We start from the raw sequence: 23,531 nt of genomic DNA on the forward strand, positions 1-23,531 counted from the left end.
AACGTATTAGTATTTCAGTGGGAAGTGTGGGCCTGTTTATGGCTGATGAGATAGGATTGTTGTTGTTGTTGTTGTGTGCTTTCAAGTCATTTCAGACTTCGGTTGACCCTGAGCGAGGGTAAATGACGTTGGAGGGCCGTATCCGGCCCCCGGGCCTTAGTTTGAGGACCCCTGGCTTAGATTTTTTAGATGAGCTTCACTTTGTTGTCCAATTAATACATTTCTATTGGTGGGCCATTGGTTTCCCCCTTATCTCTGTCCGATGGAAGGCTTCTTTGGTAGATGTCCACAACGGTATTTTTAAGAAGAGTCTTGATTTGTATTTTTTCCATACTCTGTATAGAGTATTTTTAGCAGATGGTTTATAAATTAGAGTCAAATGAGTATCCATGCCAACCACATCTTAAATCATGTCATTCTAATATCTGTAGTATTTTATCATCTAGAGTTATCTATTCTTTCATCCAAACTGGAGCTGCAGCTTTGTAGCATAGCATAAAGTTTGATAGAGCCATACCCTCCTCTGTCTTTGGCATCTTGCAATGATTTCATCTTAACTTTTTGCCTTTCCAAATATATTTGCTAATATCTTTCTTCCATTGTTTGAAGCATGTAACATTTAATAATAATGATATTGTTGGGGAAAGAAACATAATTTTAGGGAGAACAATCATTTTAATTGTAGATATTCTTAATAATAATTTTAAATATTCTTCCCAGCAAAGAAAGTTCTAGCTGGGACCATCGTTTTAAATCTTTTAAAATTCTATTTTATGCTTTTTCATAGTTGTTTTTTAATATTGGTCCAGATTTTTCATAGTTATATCATTTCCCAGATACTTGACTTTGTTGACAATTCTCGGATCCTGCTGCTGGGGATTCTTAATCATTATATTTGTTTTCTTTTTGTTAATTGTAAGTCCAACCACTTTTCCGAAGTCTTCCATAATTTCCAATATTTTAGGCATTGTCTCTATGGGTTCTTCTGTGGCTGGTCACTACATCATTTGCAAAGTGCCTCAACTTTGCTTTTGTTGTATTTTTCTTGTCAAGACTTCTACTGCCATTATAAATAGTAGTGGTGATACTGGAGATCCATGTCTCACAACTTTCTGGATTTAAACTCTTTCAGTCAAATCACCATTAGTTGTACTTTGCGTACTTTTTAGTATATATTGCCTCCACCCCACTCAAGAAATTTTGTCCACATTTAATCATCTTGAGCATTTCTTTCATAAATTCCCAGCTTAGATTGTCAAATGCTTTTCTGCATCTAAGAACAGGAGAGCACCTTGTTTTTCATTATGTTTATGGAAGTATTCTATTAAATTGAGTATCACTCTTGTATTGTCTCTAATTTGCCTTCCAAGTAAGAAGCCTGCTTGATCTTCATATATCCATCCCATTAGTATATTCTTTAGTCTGTTAGCCAGTATTGTAGCAAATAATTTATAATTGGTGTTCAGCAATGAAATAAGTCTGCAGTTCTGGACTTGTAAGGGAGCCTGATCTTCTTTTGGGATTAATGTAATGTTTGATTCTAGCCACATCTCTGGTATTTGCTTTTGTATCTCAGTCAAAACTTTGTGGAGGGGTAGAGCAAATTTATCTGTTAGTTCTTTATAATAGATTACAGTGAAGCTATCTGGTCCTGGTACCTTATCTAATTTCAAACCCTGATCTCCATTGTCATCTTGTGCATTGTTATTTGGTTTTAAGGTTTTGCTTTTGAAGATATTCTTGTATTTGTTCTTGTGATAGTTCTTTTTCTTGTAAAGTTTTTGATAGTATTTTTGTAATGTTTGTTTTCTCTTTTGTTCTCCTTTTATTTCTTGTTCATTCATTTTTATCGTACTAATATTTTTCTTTTGCATCTCACTTCTAAATTTAGACCAGCCATTTCCCTGGTTTATTTACATGTTCAAAATATTTTTGCAAATTTACAGTCTTTTCCATTTGATGCACCGTTAACATTGAGCTTTGTTGGCAAAGTTGTTTCAGCTCTTGTCAGAGTTTTGCTTTTGTTAAAACTTTTTTAAATTGTTTTTCTTTTTCTTCAATCCTCTTCTTTAATTCATTCATTTTTGTTGTCTTTCCTTTCTATGTATTTAATATAGCTTGATCAATTTTACTCTCTTGTAGGCTTTACTTGTGTCCCATAAAATTCTCAGAAGTGTTTCTGGATGTGTATTTATTTGGAAGACTTCTTTAATCTTTTTCTTACATTTATCAAGATTTTCTTCATTTTTCAATAGACCTTCACTAAGTCTCCATATGAATTGTTTTATCAGGATTTTGATTTATTTTCTTGTTGGGCAGTGGTATAAATAATCTTTAACTGAATTTGAGTTTTTCAAATAGGATTTACTAAATTCTTAGTGATTCAAATCATAGCAATTCCTGAGTATGACTTGTGTCTATCAGAGAAGGAGGAATATTCCTTTGCTTCTGGTGTTTATGTCTGAAAGTTATTATATCATATTCTTGGAGGTTTTTGATAATTTTCCTTGATTCTCTTAAATAGGCTTTATAGTGTTTTATCCATATTAAAATCCACAACACAGTTGCAGTCGCCCAGCAAAATCACATGCATATACTCAATATCTTCCATCACTTTCCAAAAATATTTTTGAAGAAAGGAGCTTTTGCGTTGCTAGGAGCATAAATATTAACAATGAGTATTTCCTTTGTTTGTAATTCTGTCATTACTATTAGAAATCTTCCTTCTGTGTCTGTCACTGACACAAGATGGAAAAGAAAAGGGCAAAAAACCTGTAATGAGAGAGTCTGCATTGTAAGAGTCATGAATGATCATACATTTGAAACTCCTCCCTCAACTGCAGCAGGCAGAGCCATTGGGAATGAGGCATAGCAAAAGACCACTTTTGATAGTATCTTAACCTCCGATTCCTTTTAGGTTAGGATTTTAAGCAAGAAGATTGATTTTAGCGATGTTCAATCCAGATGTGGTTCCAAGGATAACCTCACACATGCAGCAGGGGGAGGAAATGTAAGTAGATATGGTGCTAAGCAAGGTACCCTAGCTACCTATGGTGACCCCGCTCTGCATCACCTAGCCCTTTGTTTCCCTCCTGAGCACTACTTCCCTTCCTGCTAATGTTTCACAAGTCACCTTGGTCTAGTTATGTGTCAGCATTGTGTGGTGAGTAGTGGGTCTCTCCATCTTTCCTCACAAACCACAGCAAACCCCTGGTCTTAGTTAGAAGAGACACACACTTGCACCTGGCCTATCAAAGCATTACGTTCCAGAAAGGAAGTGAAAACAAACATTGGATCTAATTGAATCCAGAATTATTCAAAGCAGAAAAATACATCAACCCTAACATCGTTAAGAGTGCTAACGACATGAATACATTTGCTGGATGAATCTTCCAGATTAAGTTTTGGTGACTTGGAGATACTGTTGGCAATATGTACTTTGCTATTACCTCCTCACCAAGTTGTAGTAGTAGCTACTGGAAAGAACATAAATAAGGCTAGGTGAATGCAGCTTTTCCTCGCTACCCCTGTATAATAAAGGTTTCCTTCATAATGATTGTGTTGAACCAGAGGCAGCTAGTGAGCCAAGAGCCACACTATGTACTGCTTCTTAGTCATTTGGGTAATTTGACTCCAAACTACTTGATGAAACTACTTCATGGTAAGTTCAGAAATAAAAATCCAATAAACTGCAAAAGGCAGATTATCCTGGAAATAATATGCAACATAGTATAGGTGAAAAGTAATCCTAAATCTCAGTACAACACACCGAAGCCAACTTTCTTTTATCTCAGAAAATAACCTCATTCATTTTCCTTATTTACAGTCTTCACTTTACTAATGAACAGGCTTTAACTTGGCTCTGCTAAATTCACTGTCCAAATGGGGAGCTTGCTGTATTAATCTGGGTGTTTCCCTCCTTTGTGGCATGATTGTATTCTTCTAACCATCTCTTCTCTTGCAGTATTTTGCAAAATCTGGGCACATCCAATTTCTCCTTCTTTGTTGTCTTGTTTATGAGATATCTTTTCTAATTTTAACAGATTCAGATTGTAACCAAGAAGATAGACCTGAGCCATGTGACTTCCAAATGTGGTTCACTGAAGAATATCCGCCATAGGCCAGGTATTGTTGAACTCAGTTGATGTCTGTGTGATATTCTGTAAAGAGTGTAGTGATACATTGTTTCCAGGGTTTCAGATTCCATAATTATCATAAGTATCCCACAATGCCATGATAAACTATACGAGGGTTGAATGAAAAGTAATGCCTCCACCTTCGTAACTTCTCAACAGATGGCAGTACTGGTATGCAACAGGTACTGGCTTGTTCAGTAGACTCTCCTCTACAGTTCCATCTTGGTGGGAAGCCTTAGCATTGAATGGTTGTGTTGTTAAAGTGCAAAGTATGGAACCCTGTGCAGAGGATCCGTCAATGCAACTTAAGCAATGTGCAGTCATTGAATTCTTAAGAGCAGAAGGTGTCACCCCAAAGGAGATTCATCAGAGAATGCAAGCTATTTATGGTGATTGTGTTGATGTGAGTATTGTGTGTCATTGGGCAAATAAGTTTAAAAATGTTGAGGTGGGAACATCTGACTTGTGTGACAAACAAAGAGTTGGATGTCCTGTGACAGCAACCACCAAGTTTCACAAGCAAAAGGTTGACAGATTGATTCAGGATGATCGTCATATCACTCAGAGAGAAATTTCAAGTACAATTGGCATTTCATAAGAATGTGTGGGTCACATTATTGCTTTGCTTGGCTATCAGAAAATCTGTGCACGATGGGTTGTGGAAACAAAGTGTTGACTTCTTCCATGACGGCTTCAGAAAACTTGTTCATTGTTGGCAGAAATGTATCAAATTTTCTGGTGATTATGTGGAAAAGTGAATAGTGGTAGTTAAAGAGCACATTCTAAGGATTATTTCTGTGTTGGATTTATTAAAATATTCCCATCCAAACCCAAGTAATGAAGGTGGAGGCATTAGTTTTCATTCAACCCTCACAGAATGTTATATTAAGCTTTTAGGACAATCTAAAATCATTATAATAGTTGTACGAGTATTGCAGTGCAGTTATCAGTTGTAAATTATTTCTGACAAAAAATAAACTCACAGCCACAGCACATGCTTCTCCAGTAAAAACTTTTCAACAATACATTTTGCAAAGATGTGTCCATGAAAAAAACAAGAGCCATCTATTCGCTGAGAGCTGCCATTGAATCTTTTTACCTGCTCAGGTGAAGATACCACTATTTTGCCAATGTTAGGAAATGTACCTGTCACAATATGTCCAGGAAACAGAAATTTGTGCCACATGTTAGCTATGATTTCAAAAGTACAATTTTGGTGAGTGATAAGGAATCTGATCTGGAGGAAGTTTGTTAGTGCAGGCTTGTAAATGACCTTTCTGAACTTATGAGAAATGAATGGCCACTAGTAATAAGTGATACTAAAGAAAGTGAGTATGAAAACGAACAATATATATGTATATATATACGTACATGTATATACATATATATTGTAAAAGGAGCTCATGGATACAAGCTTTCCGGTTTTTTTAAAAAAAGGATGAACAATTCCAGTACTGCAGTACAGTAGGCTCTCCATATCCACGGATTCTGTATCCATGGATTCTATTACCTATGACTTGAAAATACCCCCCACCCCCAAAAAAGAGATATTCCCTAAGCGAGCTTTGGTTTTTCCATTTTTTTTACAAGGGGTATCATTTTACTCCATCATTATATATAATAAGACATGGACATCTGAGGATTTTGGTATCTTGTATTCATGTCCTGGAGCTGAACCCCAACAGATAGTAAGAGCTCAGAGCAGTTTAAAAACTAGAGACAGAAGAATAGTTTTTTCTGAGCTTTTCCCGCCATTCTGTATTAAACAGAGAGAAACGTTTTAACTCTGGGGTATAGATGTCTTTGTAAAATACTAGTTAATCCTTACAAATATCCTAAAAAGCATATATGGGAAGCTACCATATTTGCTTATAAACATTTTTCTAATACTACTCCCATTATGCACAAACTGAATTATAAAGACCTATATGTTTTAATTAGTGTTTTAATGTATACATTCTTATTATGTGTGTTTTTGGCATTGAATTGCTACCTATATAAGTAAGCCACATTGAGTCCCCTATGGGGTTGAGAAGAGCGGGGTATAAATATGATAAATAAATAAATAGAGACCACCCACTAAATACATCCCCCACAAAATTGTGACAATGGACATTTAGGTGGACGTTTAGGTGGATGTTTAGGTGGAACATAGTATGGCAAGATGTGTTAAGCATGAAGCTGAAAAGGAGCAAATGAGGCTCTATTGTGCATATATTAGTCTTGGGTTTTATTAGGATCTGCTTCCAAGTATTTTTACATTTCTGTTCAAAGCTACTGCCATTTTATTGACAGGGAGATTCCACATTGGTGTAACTAGATTTGACTTTGTGTATGCTTTTACATTTCACTCTGATTCTAACTAAAAGATTTTCACAACTATTTCTCAGATGCTCACTATATGATAACAGTGTTATTAAATATACAATAAAACTGCTTCAGAAAATATTACAGATATACTGTAAATGGTTTTTGACCTGTTTTGTCACTGTCTTTTTTTGCCTCCGTGACATACAGGTGGGGGACGAGTGAAAATCGAGAGTGTGAAACTGGATTTTAAAGAAAAGGCTCATGCCAAGGTTGGTTCGCTTGAAAATGCTCATCATGTACCTGGAGGAGGTCATATCAAGGTAAGCCATAGCCATGGCCATTTCTAAAACTACATCCATATTGGCATATTCATTGCATGATCTTGTGAATGCACTACATTGGATCATAAGGAAGTTAGATAAATAAATATTGTTGCTGTTGAAGTCCATGGGATATATTAGATAGCTTGTTATTTTCATCCCAAATAATCTTTACTAGCAACAATACAAGCTTCATTGTGGTTAGAAACCTCTTACTCTCCACTGTCACCTTTGAAACCATCCCCCCCCCCCCCCCCACCCACCCAACTCTTTCTTTTCTCTTCTCTTCCACTCTATTTTTCTGGTTGACCTTTCTGTCACTCCACCCACTCATGCAACCTTTCATTTTTCTCATTTGCCTCTCCTCACCATGGCCTTCAGTTTTCTTTCTCAGCCATTTATTGTTATTGATTTCATGATTACTGCTTAGAAAATGCCATGGAAGTTGCTGCAATTTGCTGAGAGGAAATGCTTTTGCGATCAGTCAGCAAAGCTAACAAAATCCACTATGAATTAGGTAGAGAAACATAGCCGAAAAGAGTCAGTTATCACATCTAATAGCTTCAACTACTCTGGAGATGAACAACCTCATAGCATCACTTCTAATGATTTCCAGTGCTAAACTGAGTCCATAGAAGAGTCAAACAGAAGAATTCAGGTTCTCAGCCGATTAAATTCAGACATATTTTGTCACAATTTGGTTGGTCCTAATATAAATTTTCATTGCAGAAAGAAAAGAATATGTCGGGGGGGGGGGGGGACATAGCTACTCTTGCTTTTTAATTTATGTATTATTTCTATCTCCTTAGACTATACAGTGTTCCCTCACTTATCGCGGGTTTTACGTTCCAGGACCACCCGCAATAAGTGAAAATCCACAAAGTAGGGATGCTCTCTCTCTATATACACACACACATACACATACACACACAGTATATATATACAGGCCTGTAGCGAGGGGGTGGTTTTAGGGGTTCAAACCCTCCCCGAAATGTTTCAGATTTTTTTAAAAAAAAACCTGGTTTACTCATGAATTTTATCTGGTTAACCAAATCCCCATGCTAAGTCTATGAGATGCAAAAAATTAAGCGTCCCTCCAGAACTGTAAGCACTATCTCAAGCAAATATTGACAATTTATTCACACTGTCATTACTTGCAGCAACTCTCATTAAGGAGGCCAGACTTGGTGGAGGTGGTTGACAGGGGTGGAACTGCAAGATATGGAAGGTTGCTCTGCCCCCTGCTGTGTTCTTTGCTTCAGTGTGAGCTAGGAGGCAGGTTTCAACCCCACCACCACCCCCCAAAATTTTCAACCCTCCCTGAAATTTTCAACCCCCCCCCCCAAATTTTCAACCCCCCCCCCAAATTGTCAACCCTCCCCGAAATTTTTTTCTGGCTACAGCCCTGTATATATATAATTACAATCTCAAGCTTGATGCTTCTCCTGCCTTTCTTTCCCTGCATGCTGGTCCCCCCTCCTCTCTCCCTCCCTCCCAACCCCCATGTGCTCTTTCCTTCACTCATGGCCTCCTTCTTCCAGGCCAGGCTCCTCCAGAGGTGGGGCAGGGCACAGGGGCAGTGGCAGTGGCAGCAAAGGGGTTGCCAAGACAGGGCAATGGCTGTCTCGCCTTGCTCCTCGCTCAGGCCCAGTGCCACTATGACAATAGAAGCAGCAGCAACAGTAGGGAAGTCTGCTTTACCTGGATGCCTAAGCTCGGGTCTGGGGTGACATATGTGAGCCTGGCAGGAAGGCCGCCTCCTCTTCCTGCTCTTACAAAAAAACAACAAAACTTTATTTATATACTGCTCTGTCCCCAGAACCCCAGGTCTCGGCGGTGTTCAGGGGAGCTTTTGCACAATTAAAACTTGTGCACCAGCTGCGCCCGTACCTTGGGAAGTCTGACTTGGCCAAAGTGGTCCACGCTCTGGTTACATCCCGTATAGACTATTGCAACGCTCTCTACGTGGGGTTGCCCCTGAAGACTGCCCGGAAGCTGCAATTAGTCCAACGAGCGGCAGCCAGATTACTAACAGGAGCGGAGTACAGGGAGCATACTATTCCTCTGTTGCGCCAGCTCCATTGGCTGCCAATTAGCTTCCGAGCACAATTCAAAGTGCTGGTGTTGACCTATAAATCCCTAAACGCCTTCAGCCCAGTTTACCTGTCCGAACGGATTCTCCCCTATGAACCATCAAGGTTGTTAAGATCTTCTGGAGGGGCCCTGCTCTCGGTCCCACCTCCCACGCAAGCGCGTCTGGTGGGGACGAGGGACAGGGCCTTCTCGTTGGTGGCCCCTCAGCTCTGGAACTCTCTCCCACTGGAGATTAGAACTGCCCTTTCTCCCCTGACTTTTAGAAAGCTGGTGAAATCTTGGCTTTGGAATATAGCATTTGATGAGTGAGTCAATAACTCTTGACCACACGGACGGATGGTGATGAATTGTGATTCCATTCTGACGACTTGGCCTTATGTAATTATATGTTTGTATTTTAATGTATTTTATGGATTAGTGTATTATGAGGTGTGATGTTTTTATACTATTGTTTATGAATCTCTAAATATCTCCCCGAGGGGACTCAGAGCGGTTTCCACGTAACATCAATACATACAGAGTAAACAACATAAACATAAAATTAGCAAAGCAATATAAACATAAAAATCACGATAGCACATATATATTTAAAATAATCCTACTCCTCCTCTTCTCTGAGGTGCCATAGGGAAATGTGGGACAAGCAAGGCCTCGTCAGGGAAGGAGGAGGAGGAGGAGGAAGAGGAGGAGGAGGCAGCATCTACACTGGAGAAACAATGGGTATACAGTGTTCCCTCGCTACTTGTATATTTAAAATTCTTTTTTAAAAAAATCCACAAAACAGCGAGTCCGTGGAAAGCAAACTGCGAAGTAGCAAGGGAACACTGTACTGCCCCAAACTGGTACTTTTCAGATATGTTGGATTACAACTCACATAATTCCCAGACAGGATAGACAATGGTTATGCTGGTTCAGGAAAAGTATGTAGTCCAAAACACCTGTAGAAATCGGGCTGGAAAAAACCTATTTTAAGAATACTTCTTGTATGAACAATTCCTATGAACTTTATGATGCAAATTTCTGAATCTCTATTGAATTTTTATCTAAAGAGAAACTTCCAAGTTCGTTCAACAGACCCTTCTTGTGCTAACATCTGCAGGAAATCAGAGAGAAGATAAAATTATTTTGTAAATGATTTATCATAATATCCCACGAAGGTAGTCAGTTCACACACACCACCAATCCGCTTTGGAATGTAGAACGAATATGAATGAATCAAATTTCAGGATCCTGGTCTGGTAACTTTTCTGGCACTTTCTAAAGACACTAAGGACAATATCACATGATGCTTGCAAACTGAAACTGCAATAGGGTAACTGTAGTCTTGCCAATGCTTACCACATGGTGCTGATTTGCTTTCCTTTCATGATGTACCATTCAAGTTTATTGGTTATTAGTATTAGTATGTATACCCCTCTTTTTCTCAAATTAGCCAACATTAAAAACCATAACAATGTTTGAATTAAAACCTAACACATATAAACATTGGAGCCCCCGGTGGTGCAGTGGGTTAAACCCCTGTGCTGGCAGGACTGAAGATCGACAGGTTGCAGGTTCAAATCTGGGGAGAGGCGGATGAGCTCCCTTTATCAGCTCCAGTTCTTCATTCGAAGACATGAGAAAAGCCTCCCACAAGGATGACAAAAACATCAAAAATCATCCGGGCGTCCCCTGGGCAACGTCCTTGCAGACGGCCAATTCTCTCACACCAGGTCACTCCTGACACAACAAATATATATATATACACACACACACATTAAAATAGAATTAAATATAGGACTATTAATATACATCAGGGGTCCTCAAACTTTTTAAACAGAGGGCCAGGTCACAGTCCCTCAAACTGTTGGAGGGCCGGATTATAATTTGAAAAAAACATGAATGGATTCCTATGCACACTGCACGTATCTTATTTGTAATGCAAAAAAAAAAGCCACTTAAAAACAATACAATAATTCAAATTAAGAACAATTTAAACAAATATAAACTTATTAGTATTTCAGTAGGAAGTGTGGGCTTGCTTTTGGCTGATGAGATAGGATTGTTGTTGTTGTGTGCTTTCAAGTCGTTTCAGACTTAGGTTAACCCTGAGCGAGGGCCAGGTAAATGACCTTGGAGAGCCGTATCCGGCTCCCAGGCCTTAGTTTGAGGACCCCTGATATACATCATTAAAATCAATGAAACCATTAAACAAATCTATTAAACTATATAAAACACAGCACCCCCTGACTTAGTCCTTAAAACTTTCCTCTTTAAAAGCCTGTCTGAAAAAAGGCTTTAGGCTGCTGCCGGAAAGACAACAGGGAGGGGGCCATTCTGGCTTCCCTGGGAAGAAGGGAGTTCCAGAGTAAAGGGGCAGCCACCGAGAAGGAAGGCCCGCTCTCTCATTCCCACCAACCAAGCTTGAGATGGAGATGGGACCGAGAGAAGGGCCTCTCCTGAAGATCTCAGGGCCCAGGCAGGTTCGTACAAGGGGATGCAGTCAGCCAAATAGCCTGACAGTTGTTTAGGGCTTTACAGGTCATAACCAGCACTTTGAATTATGCCTAGAAACAGGCTGGCAGCTAGTGGAGCTGCTTCAACAGCAGAGTTGTATGCTTCCTATAGCCAGCCCCAGGGAGCAATCTGACTGCAGCTCTTTGGACCAACTGAAGTTTCTGAGCACTCTTCAGATGCAGCCCCACGTAGAGTGCTTTACAATAATTCAGACGGGATGTAACTAAGGCATATACCACCTTGGCCAGATCTGGCTTCTCAAGGAACAGGCACAGTTGGCACACAAGTTTTATTTGTGTAAAGGCCATCCTAACCATCGCAGAAACCCGTTGCAGTGCCAAATCCAGGAGGACCCCCAAATTGCAGAACTGTGTCTTCAGAAGGAGTGTAGACCCATCCAGCAAAGGCTGAATCCCTATTCCCTGATCTGGTGTGATAAAGTTCTAAAAGTGCAGTTTCTAAGGGGAGTATTATTATTATTATTATTATTATTATTATTAACTTTATTTGTACCCCGCTAGCATCTCCCGAAGGACTTGATGCAGCTTACAAAGGCCAAGGCCAACAATAAAACAGCAATATAACAATTACATATTGAGAAGACACTAGCCAATTGTACAAAGGTGCGTTGCTGAGGTTGGCAATGGCAGGGTCTAACAATGGACGTATTTTACCTCAGGCACCTTTTAATCCCACCGCTGCCACCAATTGAGAAGATGCGCAAACCAATAGTGCAGATGTGGATGATTATGGAGGGAATTAATCTCAGGCCTCAATTGTGTATAAGAATATATTATAGAGGAGGCCAATTATTAGTTGGAAATTAAGGTAACTGCCACCAATGTGAGGTATTTGAGGTATCACCGATGAGATCTGGCTCTACAGACACAGGTTAGATGAGATGAGATGATTTTTAACAAAAGATAACAAGTTTATTGTGTACAAAGCGTATGGTTGCAGGCTGTTAAAATAACTTATAGAACTTTGAATATCACTTGGTTTGTAATACAGTCCACTCTTTCAAATAACACAGCTCGTGGCCAACTTTTACTGAGGTGAAGCTCTTTAGTAAACAATGTTTCCCACTATAACTAGCCTTCCAATTTGATCTTTCCTTGATCAAATCTCTGATCTCTAGTCCTTCCCTGACTAGGGATCTTAACAGGCTTCCTTTAGTCTTTCTTGACTAAAGAAACTGGCCAGGTTTCTCTCTTCAGCCCTTCTAGACTGAAAAACCTCCAGCTGCTCACACACACCTCTTTCCCGGGCTTTTCAAGCCTCCACTCTCCCACACACACTCTGCCTTTTTTTTAAAGATGCTTATAACTTTTCCTGCTTGGCTCCGCCCACTTCTCACTCTCCTGAGCTAGCCTGCCTGGTCTCCTTGGCAACACTCACTGTGGATTCAAACCAGATAACTCTAGTTTTAGCTACTGTTACAAACACAAATATATACTCTAACAGTTAAACACATACATAGTATCAATGACTTCTGCACACATATAAACCAAAGCAAATAAAAAAACATAAAGCAATAACCGTAAACAATAAAACAACACACCGTGATACAATAAAACTAGGCCGGGCAAATGTAATGGGTACAGATTAAAAAGTGCTGAGTGTGCCGAGTGATATATAAGGATTTTGGATAGGTGCAATGTATCCCTCATATGAGTATCCCTCATACCAATTGCATCATGTTTTTATCAGCCTCCTTTCTTTACACAGATTGACAGCCAGAAGCTGAATTTCCGAGAGCATGCTAAGGCGCGTGTGGACCATGGAGCAGAGATCATCACACAGTCCCCAGGTCGATCCAGCGTGGCTTCTCCACGGAGGCTCAGCAATGTCTCCTCCTCTGGCAGCATCAACCTGCTTGAATCTCCTCAGCTTGCTACCCTCGCTGAAGATGTCACTGCGGCCCTAGCTAAACAGGGCTTATGAATTTGCTTCATTTTGCAGTGTTTGAAGTAATAATATTTAGGCATGAGCTCTTGCCAGGAATGGGCTCTGAGCAGGTGTTAACATTCATTCTTTACCATGTCTAAAATTAAGTCTCATCCCAAGACTGTAGTAACCGTAAAATAAAATAAAACCTGGGGAAAAGATATTTATAGAAGCAGAAATTGGCCTGATTTCCATTTTCAGCAGGAAGACACTGGCTTTAATGTGGGTACAATTGCAGTATATTACATTGGACAATTATTGTTGCTCTGCTCTGTCTTGCATGGAGTACTGTACTATGATACAATGCATTTTTACCTTTCATGTGCCTGAAGGCCATCCACCACTTTTTGAAGAGCCTTGTTAAATACCTTCAGTTGCTCATTTTACTCGTTGGTTGATGGATGGAATTAAGGAACATCTCCCCTTGTAATCTATTAACAGGTTAAATTAAACTGGAGAGTCTTGATTCCCAGACAGAAAGGCCACTAAAGAAGTCCCAGCTTCAAGAGGGTACGCACGGGTGGGGTTATTTTATATAAATGTGTAGAGGAAAGACTCAATTAAGTTATTAATGTCATTGAACTTGGATAATTATGTCAGTGTATAGCTGATTCCAATAAATTATTTAACTAATAGTTAAAAGAAAGTAGTTTGAGGGAAATCATATGAACTGAAGTGCGGGGAAATCGTATGAACTGTATTGGGGAACTGACATTTTTTTTTCTTTTTTAAAAAAGCAGCTATTGAAACTAAGCAATGGAACTGTGTCTGATTGGAATGTTGGTTAAGCAGCTAGGTTTGTGTCTACACTACTGGTTTCACATCCTTTCCATCTGTTTGATACAGTATTATTATAGATATATATTTCTCTGTGGCCATTTGTGATACGCCCTCTCATACTTGAATATTCTACTTCTTTATTCACAGTATCTGTGTTTCTTGCACCCTTTGGTGTTGCAATTTTAGGTATGTAAAAGTAGATGTTAGCAGGGTTTTTATTTCCCTAGTCAGACTTTTAAAAAAATTAAAAGACAAAGATCTTTTAGCATGAAATTGCTTTCTGTAACATCTCAAAACTGTGACCCTGTTTTAGTGCCAGATGCAAGTCTCTTCTGTGATACTAGAAAAATTCTTCCTTTCTCCCATTTCTCATTCACCTCTCCCCGCTATGACTGACTTTATGGTGTCCAGGTATTTGTAAACAATGATCTCCAGAAGGATGGTTTTGGGGTACAGATATTGAAAAAAAAATCAAATGTTGAAATAATGGCTTTGTTCTGGCTTTTAAAGAAAAAATCCTGTCGTAGGAATGAAGCTTAAAGATTTTTTAAAATAAAAATTCTTTTGCTAAAGTTGAAATTCCAACAAACAAGGGGGAGTTTTGACAGAAGTTTTCCGTTCTGTTCTTTTCATGGCATCTTTGCCTAGCTGTATTTAGATGCCTCGTATAGAAAAGTGTTGCTCTGGAGAGATGCATGCATAACATATGTTGATAGCTGGTAACATGATTAAATAAGCTCCCTATATAGCATCACTGAAGTGATGGAAGTGATAAATAGATCTGCAGACAGACTATGTCAAATATAAAAAGTATACGAAAAGTGTGTATAATAAGAAAAACACCCAGGGACACCAAAATAATAAAAAAAACTGGAGTCTATGGGATTTCTACCACTACCTACTTGGACATTTGAAGAGGAAGATGGTATGGTAATATGACATAAAAGTGGACACTCGTCTACTCATGATATATACACTAGCTTTGGCTAGATGATAATTAAATTTCAACCTGCAGATTGATTGCTCTTTTCCTTAGGAAATCACCTACATTATGTTTGCATGATCTCAAGCTGAGCTGTACATGAATGGTTCATTAGGATGTCTATGTGTGCAGGAAGCTATTTCAAAAGGGCTAGCTCTTAAGCATCTTTATTTAACTTTGTTATTTCTAAGATTGAGGCTTAAACGCATTTTAAAGAACAAACACACCACCCAAGAGTCATTTTGACACCATAAGATACCAAATTTATCATGGAAGAAAGCTTTCCTTAGATGCACAGATCGGATTGCTATTGTTGTTCGTATTAGAAGGACATTTCTGACTCTGAGGAGTATTCCAGAATTCTTCCACAAAGGTATGCAATTCTGTACATTTTAAAATCAGAACCTAATTTCAAAAATAGTTTCCATAGTGCTATAGGCTGTCCCTTGTAAATGGATAGGAACAAGTAAAATTTCAGTAGAGTGAGTTGTAGAACTTCTTCAAGGATCTGGGGATGAACTAGTCTCAACATTCTGACACATTACATCTTAAAAGCCGTTGCATATTATAAGATGCCTTGTAAAGTCTATAATGCAGTCGTATAGTTAAGAAAAAAGTTAGTTTAGAATTTAAAGTGTGTCAGGAGGATTGTTCTACCCTGTGATTGCTGTGATGTTACTTAGAATAATCATACAATATACAAACACACACATCTATATTAAAAAGAACCCTGTTGGGTCAGCCCAAAAGTCCATGTCACAGAACTCCTTGTTTCAGGAAAAAACAAAAGGCAAAAGAGTCTGATTTTTAATGCCGTATTGTCACTTGGACTCTATGCTGTTGGTTTGCAGGTTAGCCTCTCAATGTTTTTATGTCTCTCCCCCCATTCTTAGAGCAAGATAGTGCCCAAGGTACTACTGAACCTCATGTGGGCTGGTGCTGAGTGTCAGCCAGTCAGGACAGTGTAATCTGTGACTATTTTGTATTCTGCTTTTTTGGGATATATACACATTCTAGGTGGTGAAGTTATTTATTGAGTATACATGTCCAAAGCTGCCAAGTCATTAATTCCATGCTGCAAATTTATATTTCCCATCTGAAAGCTCAGTCCTTGTGATCGATAATCGTCCTTCCATAGAACAAGTTGCATAACTGGATGAAGTCACGCAAGTTGAAGAGCCAGCAAGAGGCCCAGGCTCTGATATAAGAAATGTACACACTATGTTACAGGACTCTAGATTTTGACTCGGGTGGGGGTGGGGATTGGGGGTGGACATTGTATATCAGGCAAGCATTAAACAATATTAATTTCTTGAGTGTAGGTTTAATGTAAAAGCTAAGTGAAATGATTCAATCAGAAGATCTCACAGGGATGCCCTGCTGAACTCAATGTGACCCAGACAAGAGCATTAGTGTAAACCAGGGGTCCTCAAACTTTTAAAATAGAGGGCCAGGTCAACTGTTGGAGGGCCGGATTATAATTTGAAACAAACATGAATTCTTATGCACACAGCACATGTCTTATTTGTAGTGCAAAAGACACTTAAAAACAATACAATAATTAAAATGAAGAACAATTTAACAAATATAATCTTATTAGTATTTCAATGGGAAGTGTGGACCTACTTTTGGCTGATGCGATAGGATTATTATTATTATTATTATTATTAACTTTATTTGTACCCCGAAGGACGCGATGCGGCTTACAAAAGCCAAGGCCTCAATAAAACATAGCATAACAAATACACAACTTAAAGCAAATCAAAAACAATTAAAGCAATATCAACAACAAAACAATAAAAACAATATACCAAAACACAATAAAACTAGGGCTGGGCCAAATGTAATGGGTATAGGTTAAAAGTGCTGATGTGACAGGTGGTATATTGGATTTTAGGGTAAGTGCAATCTCAACTCTAATAAAGTGCTTCTGGGACATGTTGCTGGAGTTTCCTATTCTGGGAAGGCACATTGGAACAGGCAGGTCTTCAAGTTCTTCCTAAAGACTGCCAACGTTGATTATTGTTGTTGTGTGCTTTCAAGTCTTTTCAGACTTAGGTTGACCCAGCGTGAGGGCCAAGTAAATGACCTTGGAGGGCCGCATCCGGGCCCCGGGCCTTAGTTTGAGGACCCCTGGTGTAAACTAATTGACAGGAAGTATTCTTTGTATACTGTGCCCATTTAAAGAAAGCTAAGGATGATGCTTTTGTCAAGCCGCCCTGAGTCCCCCCTTCGGGTGGGGGGGGAGAAGGGCGGGATATAAATATAGGAAATAAATAAATAAAATAAGGATGAGGCAAAATTTACTTAGTTGACATTTTAATACATCACCTAGTTTTGCACTTTTGAACCAATGCTCAAATAAAAAAAAAGAATTCAATTCACATTTCATCTTGCACTTGTTGAGACAAAAATGCATGCAATGTTTATCAGATGTAAAGATGTAAGACTAGGGAAGATTTTAAGTTTAACATCAACTTAGGATAGGCAGAATGCGAAACGGAAAGAGATAATTGTGACCACTTCTTACATCTTTGCCAATATTATGGAGTTCTGGAACATCAGCTGTCTATTTTCTAAGTTTAAGTAAAATTAACTAAGGTGCACGTAGATGAATAAAAATAGCCCGGTGCAAATGTTTCAGTCAAAAATGAATTGAACCCCTTTGGAAGATAGGGCCTCTGTATTTTTCTCTCTTTACTTCTGTGCAATTCTAGGCATGAAGGAACTGAATAAAATATTGACTTTCATTCACCAGCAGTAGTCCAAAATGTAAATTATGTGATATTCCCCATTCCCTGGGACATCATGCATAGATAGTTAGGCATTAGAAACCTCTTCCCTTTAAGGTTACTTGCATATATCTATGTCTGCCTAATCTGTGTGGGCTATCATGTCATGTAAGCAGGCAAGGGACTTTTCTGTGATTCCCTTCCAAGTACACATTGCCTTAGAGATGCTAAATTAAGCAGCAGATCAGATGTCCAGCCTAAAACAGGCCAGAAATTTCAGGCTGTCGTTATTGAACTGCAAGGCTGAATACACTCTAAACATCATGGCTTTGCTGCTCTACTAGAACTGGAAAAACAGGGATGATGTTGAGCCCCAAGAAGAGCGACATGTTTGCAAAATCAGTTCAATTGGGTCACAACTTATACAGAGTTAATGTGGGTTGTGTTAGATTTTGTTCATTGCTGGTAGAGTAATCAAGCACATTCCCGTAAATTTCCCATATAAATAGCATAACTATTTAATGCTCTGGTTAGGACAGGGCTGGCAGCCATTTCAACTTTAGCAAAGAAAATTAAAACATCTTCTGTGCACTGGGATTTTTTCCCCTTTTCCTCTTTCCTTTTCCTCTGAGAAACACGTTCGGCCATAACAACGCCTGTGGGGTTATTTCTTTTCCTGATAATTCTAGAGCCTGTTATCATAAAAAGAGGCATTTCTTGAATGGCTGGTGGTAGGTAGTTCATGTTTTTCAATCCAACTTGCAATTGTATTTGTTGCTGTATAGTGATTGTTTTGCAAAATAAAAACGCTTGTCATCAAATTGCTTGCCCCGTGTCTTTTTTCTCCAAAATTTTTGTTGTTGTGCTGATTTATATATATATATATTTGGCAGTATTTCACACTATAAATAATATGCAAAGTGCTTCCGTCATTAAGAAGGGTGTTATTTAGGAGGTACGTTTTGATGCAACATCAGAAGAAACTTCTGAACAGTGAGATGGATCCAATTGCTTGTAAAGCTGGTGAGGACTCCTTTGAATGTCTTCAGAAAGAGACTGGATGGCTATCTCCTGGGGATGCTCATGATGGAGATCCTGCATTGAGTAGATTGGAGCTGATGACTCATTCCAGCACTATTTATTTATGTACTGTATATATTCGAGTATAAGCTTAATTTTTCAGCCCTTTTTTGAGTCATTTTTATTGGTTATTTATTATTTTACTCTATTGTTGTTGTTGTGGTTGTGATGGCACGCCGGGAAGGTGAAGAGAAAACTATATGTGTCCGGCTATTTTCCCAGTGACCATCGGTATGCCCTATAAGTACTTTAATACCTCCAAAATAAAACTCTACAGATGAGACTAAATTCAACCAATTAAGTTTACTGAACAATCAAGGTGAATCAAAACAAGGTATACAAAGGTGCAGTTTGATTCTTGATGGTATAGAATCAGAATAGTAAGGAACAGGTATAATGTATAACTGAGGTAAACATAGATAACAGGAGGCTATGAGATATAATGGCGGTATGTGCTCTGAGGTAACAGCAACTATATTTTCTATGAGGAAAGCACTCTCTATAAACTCTGGGGCATGTACTATCTATGTTCTATAAGGCAAATACAGCTATTAACTATGTACATGTGCATCTATATTCTTTGGGCAAATACATGAGGCAAATACTGGTCAATTCTATGACATATACATCTGTATTCTTTGAGCAAATACTTGTATACTCTTTGGGCAAAAACAACTATTCTTTATAGCATAGACTCTAAGACAAATACATGCTAAGGATTGCCTGTTCCAGACCGCTAAGCCAGACCAGACACTTTCTGGCTAACTACTATAAGCTATGTCCAAAAAGAATGGAATAAACGGTCCTTCCACCAGGCTCTGAGCCAGAATGGGCTGAACCAACAGAGCTCGGCCTCTAGGGGGATCCTAAGCTCCTACTCTAAAACTTAGCAGAATGGAACAGTCCACTTCCAGGGAGCAAACGGGGAGATAAAACTAGGTCGAGACTTCACACTCCCCACTCAAATTTGGAACAAATTTCATTATTATTTTCATTACATTTATTATTTTATTCTATTTATTATTATTACATTTATCATTTTACTCTATTATTATACATTTATTATTTTACTGTATAGTTGTTATTGCTACATTCATTAGTTTACTCTTTTTATTATTATTGTTATTATTACATTTATCACGTTACTCTTTATTATTATTGAAAGGATACGTAAGCACATTTACATTGAAGAATATAAATAATCATTTAATCAGAGTTGGACAGTCTTATCTGAAATTGCCATTTTTGTAAATATTCAAAACTATATAACCTACTGATTCCTCAATTAATGTAATTTAATTGGTATCTATTTTTATTTTGCAATTTACCGGTTGCTGCTGCATTTCCCACCCTCGGCTTATATTCGAGTCAATCCATTTTCTCAGTTTTTTGTGGTAAAATTCGGTTTTTGGTTTTTGGTTTTTATCGTGTCAGGAGCGACCTGAGAAACTGCAAGTCGCTCCTGTTGTGAGAGAATTGGCCGTCTGCAAGGACGTTGCCCAGGGGACGCCCGGATGACTTGATGTTTTATCATCCTTGTGGGAGGCTTCTCTCATGTCCCCGCATGAGGAGCTGGAGCTGATAGATGGAGCTCATTTGCCTCTCCCCGGATTCGAACCTGCGACCTGTCATTCTTCAGTCCTGCCAGCACAGGGGTTTAACCCACTGCACCACCGGGGGCTCCGGTAAAATTAGGTGCCTCGGCTTATATTCGGTTAGGCTTATACTCGAGTATATACAGTACTATATTTATATACTGCCTTTCTCACCCCAGGGAGGACTCAAGGCAGTTTACAACATATTAATGGCAAAAATTCAAAGCCAACATGCATGTTTATTTATTTATTTATTTGCTATATTTGTATACCGTCCCTCTCAACATGGAGGCGACTCGAGACGGTTTACAGTCGGCAGTCAATGCCCCCAAACAACATAAAATACAGTTAAAAACATTACATATAATATAAACCATATAAAAGCAATAAAACAATAAAAAACATCAAGCATAGGTCCTCAGCGTCTCATCACTAAAATCATTTTTCCGTTACGTTGTCCAAACATTCAGTGGATCTCAATTATTCTATTACACTGTCTGTAAATGCCTGCTCAAACAGCCAGGTTTTGACTGTCTTTCTAAATGTTAGGAGGAAGGGGACCGATCTGATATCCATAGCCGAGGGGCCACTGCTGAGAAGGCCCTGTGAAGGCATGTGGACAGAAAAAACCATAACTAAACACTGACATGTAACTATAAATTAAATAATTAAAGCCATTAAATATTAAACATGAGATATAAACAACATTTCAACATTTTAGAAAACATTAGAAACAACCTAGTATAAACATTAAAATCACATAATTAAAAAATCTGTGATTTCCTAAACTGGTGTCCTCCATCATGGCTTAAAAGACCAATTCACACTACACAATTAAGGCATTATAATACCATTTGTATTTCCATGGCAACATCCCTTGGAAACAAGATCGGAAGTTTAAGAATCCACAACCAAAGAATTCTCCAAACTACTTCATACTACTACCATTTACAAACTAGTTTGTAAATATCTTTGATTTGAGGAAAGAGGGTGGGTGAATGGAACAAGATGAGATTTTAGAGTGTGATTTGTTGTGTACTGTGATATTGTTTATAATATGGAAATTTAAAATATTAAATATCAAAAAATATTAGGGAAGAACCAGTGAAATTTCCTCTGTTGTTTCTGTCTAAACTGCCAAACCCCAGGTCGATGCCATAGGATGCAGCCATGGCAGAATCTGCACTATGATTGTTCAGTACTAACAGGCCTCTGCACACTTTGAATAGAATAGCATTATTTGTCATTGTGCTATTGCACAATGAAATTACATGCCTCCCCTGCACACACCACAGAACAACACACCCATCCCTCCACACCCTTGCTGCCACCACACAGCCCCCATTTTCACCTTTAATGACAGGGCGCATTATATGACACACACGTACTTCCAGCCAAGCTCCATCCATCCAGAAATAATAATAATAATAATAATAATAATAATAATAATAATAACTTTATTTATACCCCGCTACCATCTCCCCATGAGTCTCGGTGCGGATTACATGAGGCCGAGCGCACAATACAACAATACAAGCAATACAAATAATACAAACAATAACAATGCAGTACAATACAAAGCAATTAAAATAAATCTCATAACACAAAAAGCATAAACATTAAACAAAGTACAGTGCATAATTAAAATATATGGCTGGGCCAAATATAATTAAAGTTTTAAAAATAATGCTAGGCATGAACAAGATACAGGAGGTAGGGCATTGACAGAGACATATAAGCAGTCCTAAATCGATATAAAGTGTTTTTTGGGGGGGACATAATGCTAAGGGCTCTTTATTCTGGGAAAGCACACTGGAACATCCACGTTTTCAAGCTCCTCCTGAAGACTGCTAGAGATGGGGCATGCCTGATGTCCTTAGGGAGTGAGTTCCAGAGTCGAGGGGCCACCACCGAGAAGGCTCTCTCCCTCGTCCCCACCAATCGTGCTTGCGATGCAGGTGGGAGCGTGAGTAGGGCCTCTCCAGATGATCAAAGAGATCATGTGGGTTTGTATACAGAAATGCAGTCATGCAGGTAGGCAGGTCCCAAACCGTTCAGGGCTTTGTAGATAAGAACCTGCACCTTGAATTGGGTCTGGAAGATAAATGGCAGCCAGTGGAGCTCCTTAAACAGGAGGGTTGACCGCTCCTGGGGACCAAGGTAAGCCTCACAAGGAGTACCAGTTAACAACCTGGCCGCCGCCTGTTGGACCAACTGAAATTTCCGAGCCGTTTTCAAGGGCAGCCCCACATAGAGCACATTACAGTAGTCCAGTCTGGAGGTGACTAAGGCATGGACCACCCTGGCCAGATCCGCCTTTGCAAGCGGCATGTGTCACCACTGTGGCAACACAGGAGCCTCCTTGTGTTGCCCTACCAGAAATGGAAGAAAGCTGGTCGGACAGACTATCCCCCCATGAGATGGGGTCCAAGGTAAGCCTCACAATGAGGAACATGGAGCGACAGCTTCTACACATGCCTTGCTAGGAGCCCATAGTTTTGACATGTTGTGTGGCGAATCCATGGGCCTTTTATGATGAGGTCCTTAGTAAGTTATATAGGTATTTCATTTAAGCAAACACCTATAGACTCTGACACCTATAGACTCTGACAATGTCTATATTTCTGTATATTGGGACATCATTTCTTTCATCATGTTTAATTATAGCAGGGAAGCAAAACTACTGTTTTGAGGTGAGAATAGAGACAGGAAAGGGGGTTGAAGAACTTTCAATTTTCTTTCCCTGTCTCAAAGTAGGAAGGTTGATATGCCACAGTAGTTTAGAACTGCTTTCAAGGTTCTAGATGTCTTTTAAGGTTCTAGATGTGACAGAAAAAAACAATAGCATCTAGTGGCCATTTATATGGCAGTGTAGAAGGGGCCTTACTTAAGTTGACATAGGATTTCAGTCCTTTGGAAACAAATCTAAGTAGTAAACTATTTTAACCTCTTGGACAAGAATAAGTCAGTCCTAGGGACTATGCTTTGCCCAATCCAATCTAGATATCACTCCAAAGTGCTTGCAGTTCTATTGTCACAGCTCTTGTGGGGACGTTGCC

At 39.0% G+C, this 23,531-nt stretch overlaps 1 protein-coding gene across 21 annotated transcripts in view; it reads left to right on the forward strand.

Moving 5' to 3' along the window:
- Positions 1 to 18,618, forward strand: part of MAP2 (microtubule associated protein 2) — a 395,260-nt gene extending 376,642 nt beyond the window's left edge. For 13 of the 21 annotated variants that reach the window (XM_067470260.1, XM_067470268.1, XM_060782305.2 and 10 more), the window contains 4 exons: positions 2,918 to 3,010; positions 4,044 to 4,125; positions 6,654 to 6,766; positions 13,085 to 18,618. In XM_067470260.1, coding sequence (XP_067326361.1) covers positions 2,918 to 3,010; positions 4,044 to 4,125; positions 6,654 to 6,766; positions 13,085 to 13,300 — 504 coding nt within the window. In that variant the 3' untranslated portion in view covers positions 13,301 to 18,618. The remainder of the gene's footprint in view (positions 1 to 2,917; positions 3,011 to 4,043; positions 4,126 to 6,653; positions 6,767 to 13,084) is intronic. The other 8 variants (XM_060782323.2, XM_060782469.2, XM_060782384.2 and 5 more) reach the window with 1 other exon arrangement.
- The last annotated feature ends 4,913 nt before the right edge of the window (positions 18,619 to 23,531 follow it).

Source organism: Anolis sagrei, chromosome 1, assembly GCF_037176765.1.
Source record: "Anolis sagrei isolate rAnoSag1 chromosome 1, rAnoSag1.mat, whole genome shotgun sequence".
Lineage (NCBI taxonomy): Eukaryota > Metazoa > Chordata > Lepidosauria > Squamata > Dactyloidae > Anolis > Anolis sagrei.